The 8,711-nt window shown below is 31.0% G+C and overlaps 1 protein-coding gene across 17 annotated transcripts in view; it reads left to right on the top strand.

Annotated features, from left to right (window-relative positions):
- The window catches only part of LOC122716313 (sodium channel protein para), a 56,360-nt gene that overhangs the window by 18,287 nt on the left and 29,362 nt on the right, over positions 1-8,711 (top strand). For all 17 annotated transcript variants that reach the window (XM_043939267.1, XM_043939272.1, XM_043939271.1 and 14 more), the window contains exons 5-6: positions 6,334-6,489; positions 6,831-7,036. In XM_043939267.1, coding sequence (XP_043795202.1) covers positions 6,334-6,489; positions 6,831-7,036 — 362 coding nt within the window. The remainder of the gene's footprint in view (positions 1-6,333; positions 6,490-6,830; positions 7,037-8,711) is intronic.

The raw sequence follows: 8,711 nt of genomic DNA, 5'->3' as shown, positions 1-8,711 counted from the left end.
TATATATATATATATATATATATATATACACACATACACCATAAAATGGCCCATAAAATGCATCCTATTCATACACGTATAATAGACCGTCATATATACGCGATTTCCATCTTCGTACATTCGTAAGTGCAATCGGTTACATCCGATCGATCGTACACACTTCTGTCACTCATATTTGCCCGATGATGCGCAACGTCCACCCACCAAGACACTTAATTTTCACCAGTGCCACGGTGTACACATCGATTCCTTTGCGCTTGCCTCGTTTCCACGTGTCGATAAATCCGCAATAAGATTATTAATTGCACGACGAGTCGTTGACTGAAATTTTATTAATTAATAATACGGAGGATGGTGTTTTATTACTTGTTGGAATATAATTTTTTTTTTTTTTTGCTTTTGCGTGTTATTTGCGTGTTTTTTATGCTGGTACAAGTTATTCGATTGAAAGTGATTTATCATCGATTGAAAATGAATATTTTTGAAGTAGGAATTTGATAAAAAAATTTTGATCTTGAAGATTTTCTTTTTTAATTTTATTTAATTTTTGTAGATTCATATTATGCAAAGATTTTTTTCAACAATTACAGAGATTTAATAAGATCGTTAAAAAATTCGTTTTTATAAAATAATATTATAATAGAATATAATAGAAATATATTAAGTGGAAGGATGTATTTAGTTATTATCAAAATTGAGACGAGAAATATGAAAATGTATTTAAATTATGAGCATCTTTGGAAAGTAGGTTACCGAGACCGGTTGAGATAAAATGTCGAATACTGTTCGGATTGCAAAGGGTTAAGTAGTGCATATCAATTTTCTGGCAGACCAAAAGACACTGACAACGAAGAATTTTTCTTATCCTTTTGTTCCTTTGTTAAAATTTACACAGTTGAAGAAACATCACGGAACACGGTTACATTTTAATTTCATCAACATCTTTAAAATTATCCTTTTTTAAATTTTTAAATCGACAAATTAAAAAATAAAATTTTATTATGGGACAAAAATCACTTTCATCGTACGTATTTCTACACTCGTAGAAAGAATTTTATCTGGCAAAACCGTATCGAGTTGTAGACCCTGTAAATCGCTTGCATTGTTTTGTACAAGTAAGGACATTGTTACTCACGCTATAAAAAATGCTATTTGTCGATCGATCGAAAAAAAAAAGAAGATCCCTATCGAGGTTCACATCGTGGTCACGTTCACACACGTATATACAAACGTATATCATAATTGTGTCACTATGCTGCAACACATCAAATATCAATGAAACAAAACGCGCTTATTGTTCTATTCTACATATGTATATATATATATTATACCGCCATTGAAAACACGCTATTTCGCGAGTTGTTCTTGCCAACAAATATTTTGCAACAAAGACAAAACGAGCCTTGCCTGTGCTTCGATTTTGCACATAAATATTGCTAAAATATTTGCTCGAACTCCGATTTCGATATTTTATTGGAGAGAAAAAAAAAGAGAGAGAGATAAAATATTACAATGCATTAAAAATCGAGAATGAAAGTTTCGTTCATTAATTTTCGTTGAGGTAAATATGTAAAAATTTCGATGATATTTCAACAAAAAAAAAAAAAAAAAAAAAAAAAAAGAAAAACACCATCGATCGAACGAGATTGAAACGAGTCGTTCGTTCGGTGGCAAGATTACACACGCATTATTTCGAATAGGCTTCTTTGCTAAAAATTATGTATAAATATAGCACGGTGCTTGATGAAACAAGTTGGTATATCAAATACAAAGTTCCTTCACTTATAAGAAATTTAGATTGGACTTTTAAGGAATATGATCGAAACGAGAAAATTTTTAATTAAAATTAAAAAATTATTTACTAATTAATAAGGAAATATTTTCAAGTGATATATTTTTGATAAATTGATTTGTTTAATAATCTTCGGGTTTTTTTTTTAAGTGAAATTATATTTCGAACAAATTAAGATATAGTTAGATGATATATTTCATGTTGTATAAATCACTAAGTAGTTTTTATCGCGAAGAACGAAGGAAAGAAAAAGATGGAAAAAATGAAATGAATTCTGGATTACTGATTGAATATTCTAACATGACTTTTTGGCCGATTTTCAAGATCACATCCGCGAAATCGTTTCTCCTTATAAAGAAATTATTTCCTCGTGAACAATTTTTACATGAGGATATCTATCGTAACATTATTCCACGCTAAAAATAATCCGATGTCCAATAAAAGAAAAAAATTGACTCATTCGATATTTTTAGCCACTTTTATATATTTATATTTATATTTTATATTTATATTTGTATTATTAAAAAAATAATTTAACAAAAATTGGATAATTAAAAATCGAATTATATTTAATGAGATTTTATAATTTAATTTTTAGAATTTAATTTTTTTTTTTCTTTGTAAATAAAATAATATCGAAGATCTTACATTTCAATACATTTAAATAAATGAAATAGAATATAGCGAATTTTAGATTTTAAAAGAGATTAAAAATTAACTTGGCTAAAAAGATATAAAATTTCAATAATTCAGAATTCAACTTCAAGATATTATTTATAATTTTTTTTAAAACAATTTAATTATCACATTGATAAATGTAAATATAACAACATATACACCTCAACACGTTGTTACCAAAATCCATCGATTCAAAAAATTCAATCCATACGTTTGAAATGAAAAAAAGATAGAAAGAAAAAAAAAACCGATTCGCAATTGTAGGAATACAACCACCGTCAATACACTCGTTAATGAAACAAAACTCGATGCATTATTAAAGGTGGGATAAATCCAAGGAAATCCGTCTCGGAGACGAGATTCGAATAATGAAACGCGAGAAGGGAACCCAACTTGTTTTTCGTCAAGTACTGTACGTCTGGTTTATAGAGCTCGCAGCCGCCTGGAAACGCTTCTATAGATCGTATGCCGTATCCGCAATGCTTGGAGCTGAGATTCTTTGTACATAACCCTTTTTTTTTTCTCTCTTTTTTTTCAACTCCTCCTCCTTTTTCTTTTTTTTTTTTTTTTTTTTTTTTTATATTCATTAAATTGCGCGCCTCGGCAGCAGCAGCAGCAGCATAAGCGAACGTGCAAAGCGAATCGCACATGATCGCAAATGGCGTGGCCGCTCTCCTGGGATCGTATTGATTTATCGTCGGTGCGTCGCAATACAGTGTTCAGGCGAGGCGATGCTCTCTCTCTCTCTCTCCTCCATCGAAGAACATCGATCGCGTGGAAATTTCATCCGCGAGAAAACTTTTCTCAATTCTTCGCTAGAGGAAGGTGGATTATCGCTTAAGGGAATGGAGATTCGAAATTGCTTGAAAGAGACTCGTGATTATCAGTGGATAGATTTTGACAGATTGATCGAAATTTTGGAAGATTGGACATTTTTGCGAGATGAATTTGATGGTTAAGTTCATGATTGAAAGTTTTTTCTAACGGGATTTCATTTTATTTTTTTTATTTTTTTTATTTTTTTTTTGAAAGAAGAATGATTGAAGCGTATTAATATTTTTTTGTTTTAAAATTTTGGAAAAAATTTTCTACAATATCTATAATTGTCGAGACAAATTAAAATTTACGTTACATTACGTTTTGTGAATCAATTTATTGAATCAAATTTTTCATAGTTTTTTCTTTTTTTTTTGTTTTCAAAAAGATAAATGTACTTTACGGATATTCTTTTTCTAAATTGAAATAAATTCGAATGATTTTATTTTTTTAGTATTTCGATAAAAAGAAAAGAAATAACAAGTTCATATATTTTTTCGACTTTGGATCAATTGAAGCTTTTAGCGACAACCTTCGAGATAAATAAATCTCATGATTATTTGTCGATTCTTTCCACTTTGTTTTTTCTTCAGAAGGAAATATGCTTATCCTTTTGCAACGAGAAGTCGAACAAGTGTTACGACAAGGATTAAACTAACTTCGTGAGAACACAATGTTTCGATATTAGAGAAAGCAAAGTCTCTCTGATTCTGGGATAATCGAAACGAAAATGCTTAGAAGATAAATCTCATGATTATTCATTGAAACAAACTTTTCTTTTCGAAGAGGAAGACGTATATGATACGCATGAATATTTTCTTCTATTAATTGATATGAAAAATCGATCGCATGGAATTTCAAACGATCTTCTGTAGCCATAATTTGGGATAAATATGTCAGAATAATTTTCAATTGTAAATAAATCACGTGGAATCATCGGTTAATGGGCTTTCTCCAGATTGCTACAGCGCCTATTCAAGCAATTAAAAAAAAAAAAAAAAAAAGAAGGAAGAAAAGATGAGGAACGTGTCTTGCTTGCACCGTGTGTTCTACTCTCTGCCCGTGAAATTCAGCCTGAATATTCATCGACAGATACTTCTCGCTTGTATAAATTAGATTTGAATAGATCTTAGTGTATAGTTCATCATTAGGAGTAGGTTCATGTATGTGCATCTGTAATAGCTTGACAAGATGGTTATTATCTATTGGAATTTTACGAAATGCTTTCTAGATCCTAATCCAAATAGGCTAGGTCACGATCCAATTAATTTCGAAATATTACTTTTTTTTTTTATAAAAAGTTCGAGATAATAACTTGAGAATATATTAAAAAATTTTTCTTTAACTTTTCTTTAATCTGGAAAAGATTTTGTACGAATTATAGAGAATCTTCCGTCGATATCGTTAATCATCATCTGTTATCATCTTCCTATTTTTATTCCAATTTCAAAAGAAAAAAAGAAAAAAGGAAAAAAGAAATTCGCATTTTCCTCGAAATCCTTAAGAAATCCAAATGACAATAGGGTTAAGTGGCAGGGCGAATAAAATGGGAAAAAAAAGGAAAGAATAAAGAAAAGCAGGTGGGCATACCTCGAATTTCTAATAATCACTCGGCAGAAAATTCCGCGGAGAGGGAGCGGAAACGAGCAGATCACGTGGACCTTATCCAGGTTCGTATGTTCACGACCCGCTTTTAGCACCAATTTCGTACTGTACACACGTATATGTATATATAACATGTACATACGCCTTCTATACGACTAGTAGTCGCCATAGCTGCTTTTCAGACTAGACACGGAATAGATGTTCCCGATGCTTCCAAAGTAGGAAGAAAAAAAAAAAAAAAAAAGAAAGAAAGAAAGAAAAAAAAAGAGAAAGAACGAGAAATGTGGGCCAACGTTGTACTATCGGTAAAGTACACGTAATAAGTGTAAAGATAAAAACTGGAAATGTAACCATCTCCGTAATATTCGTTGCACAATAGTCTAAATACTTTATATTTTTTGCAATATGTATTGTAATGAAATTTCTACTACTACTTTCTACTACTTCACTGTATGATAATTATTTAAAAAATTTTATATAAAAATCGAAATTGCATGGCTAAATTTTTCGTATCGTATAATAGTTTGAAAAATGTTTGAAAAATTTAAAATCAAAATAAATTCTTTGCTTATTACTGAATTGAATATTTTCTTTATAATAAATTTTTTATCCGTTGAATTACATTCCTATTTAATAGATTGGAAATTCGTGACACGAAATATATCATGATTGTATTACGTTTACTTAACATTTTGATAATGATGCATTGACACTTTTACCAATAATAATAATAAGTAGAAAATTTAAATGACACTGGTGGTGTTAAAATTAATTTCAAGATATCAGAAAGCTTTTTGTTCGTATAATATCGGTGATCGAAAGATAAAAATCGAAGATGAGATAATATTTTGCGACGAATCTTACAATTCCCCCAGATTCGAAAAAAATATGGCGGAAACCACGATCTCTGAACGCCTGCCAAACGAAGCTCGGGACATTCTTTTGCGGTGCACAATGAGCCGTGGAACGAATTAGGAACGCGTAGAGCTGATCTAGAAGCGGGTTATGAATAACACCGGTGCACTCATAGCGGACAAGTATATAATAAAAAATGAATATTTCCAATGATAAACGCATACGTGCAACAATCTCTTTGTTTTTAATCTTATAATAATAATTTACAACACTATATTATAACTCTGTGAAATGTTATACATCGACAATATTATATTTTGGAAATATTTGTTTCACTGATCACTCTCAATTGATTTCGTTGGTTCTTTATTTTTTTTTTTTCCATTTTTTTTTCGATTTGTTAAAATTTTAATATTATCCTCGCGCAAAATGACGAGGGTAATTGTAATTTCTTTTTTTTTTTTTTTTTAGCTGTAAATAATTTCTAGCACGAAAAAAAAAAGAGAGATTATGGTAATGACGATTCGATGCAAGATAAAGCGGGATTTATCAATGGACAGTGATGTTTAAAAGTGTTTCGTTCGCAGGTTCGATATGACGACGAGGACGAGGACGAGGGTCCTCAGCCGGATCCGATGCTCGAACAAGGAGCACCGATCCCGGTCCGACTGCACAACGAATTTCCACCCGAGTTGGCCTCCACACCTCTCGAGGATATCGATAACTTCTATCATAATCAAAGGGTATCGATGCATTTTATTTCGAAACCGGAAACAATTATCTTCTCTCCTCCCTTTATCAGCTTAAATAATTAAATGATAATTATATGATAAAAACAGATCTCAAATTATACGTAATAATAAATCGTATCATCTCTTTTACAGCAACAAAACGTTTTTTTCTTGTTGGTTATAATAAAAATATTGAGAATATCGGAGAATATATTAATTTTTTTAACAGGAGAAATTGGATCCTTCTATTATATAATTTTTTTTTTTTTTTACAAGATTTTTAATGGATTTATTCACGTGCTATTTTCTCAATGTAATATCATTTGTTTCTCTTATTTTTTTTTTTTAACCAGACCTTCGTCGTCATCAGCAAGGGGAAGGACATATTCAGGTTCTCAGCGACAGATGCGATGTGGATCCTCGACCCGTTCAATCCGATACGACGAGTGGCCATTTATATATTGGTTCACCCACTGTTCTCCCTCTTCATTATCACTACAATATTGGTTAACTGCATACTCATGATCATGCCCACTACGCCCACCATCGAGTCTACGGAGTGAGTATCTCGTTCGTTCTCTTCGCCCTCGATCTAGTGAAACAATGACGAGAAAACTCGATTTACTCTTTGCCTACGTCCACCGTTCTCTTTTCACTGTATTCTTTTATTTTTCACGCGAAGCTACTGCAATAACGTATAGATATCGGTCTCTGCAAAAAAAAGAAGTTACTTTTCTTTCTAAGAGATAAAAATTATTCTTTGAAATCAAGGAAAAATTGAAAATTTCCAATTTTTTTTCTTCCCTGCAAAATTTATTAAAAGAGATATTAATATTCTGCAAAATTAAAGTCAAGAGGAATTTGAATTTCTTCTTTTTTTCATTCATAAAAGTAATAAAATAAAATTTTTTTGCAATCTTTAATCTTTAATCTTCGTGTGACGCTCGAATGGATGGAAACGAATCAGTAAACAGGTGTTTTACGTTCTAATTATATTAACTCATGTGTGGAACTGGCAACATCTTGAAACGAATAAATCTATAATTATTTCCAAGATAAAATTAACATTTAAACGGCGCAGTCGAGGAAGTATCGAGAGTTACAATCTACTTTTACTCAAATTTTTGTTAACTTTGCCAATCGATTATATATTTACGCTTGCTCTGCAGTGACTGTGAATCAATGTAGCTTAGCGTGTTTACGAGCCTAAGCCGGAGATGAATCTTATATTACAATCTTATATCCTGTTCAAATTTTTGGAAAAGCGATCAAATGGAAGCATATTCTACGTTCAAAAATAATACCTAAGAAACTATGGAATAAAATTTTTTTTTTATCCTCTTTTATATAAATAAAATCGAATTTGAAATTATCGACACATTGAACACAACATTTTCGCACAAATTTTCAAATTTGATTTTCTCGAAGAAAAAAATTTTATTCTATTTCTTTTCTACTTAATTTTTGCACGTAGCAATCACGTTCTATCGAACTACTCTATCTTGACGGTATTACTTATTTATACTTATCTTCTTTTTTCTCTTTATTGTATCGGAGTGAATCATCGAAAGCTCAAGGCGAGTACACGTTGTTCAAAGTATAGATATTTCAAGCAATGTTCTACGTGTTATAGCTCTAAATATATGAGTAGAGACTGTGTGATAAATTGTATAACCGTTGGTAAGTTTTGTTCTAGTCTCTCTAGAGGTAGCGTAGATAATGCGAACGATCCATGCGAATGATGCGATGTGATAGAAAGAGGCAAAAGTGGGGAAAAATGGAAATATATAATGGATATATAAATTGTCGGATGTATATATAATTTGTCGAGTCGAAGAGAGAAATTGTTCGCTTGGATCGTGCTCGATTATAGCTGACTTGGTCTACTTGGCGATCTGTAATTAATTAATTAGACACCGATAGCGATTGGTTATTATCGCCTAGTTTTAGCAAAAGCGATAATGCTCACTGGCAACGATTATCAACGATGGTTCTCAACTTGTGGAGAACGACGAAGTTAATTTTTAAGTGATCACTATTGTCATTTTTAATATTTGTTTTAATATAACTACTACCTGTTATATTGGAAGAATAGTGAAAATTCTTTTGCCATTTAATTCAAAGAAGGAAAAAAAAAAAAAGAAAAATAAAAAGGAAATTTTGCTGAAAAATAAAATTGAAACAACAATAGAAACAATAGCCAGGCAAATGAACTTCACTTACTACTAAGATAT

Source organism: Apis laboriosa, unplaced genomic scaffold (assembly GCF_014066325.1).
Source record: "Apis laboriosa isolate Shangri-la unplaced genomic scaffold, ASM1406632v1 scaffold43_cov150, whole genome shotgun sequence".
In the NCBI taxonomy this organism is placed as follows: Eukaryota; Metazoa; Arthropoda; class Insecta; order Hymenoptera; family Apidae; genus Apis; species Apis laboriosa.
The sequence above is the reverse complement of the archived record's forward strand: the minus strand, read 5'-3'. Positions and strand labels throughout refer to the sequence as shown.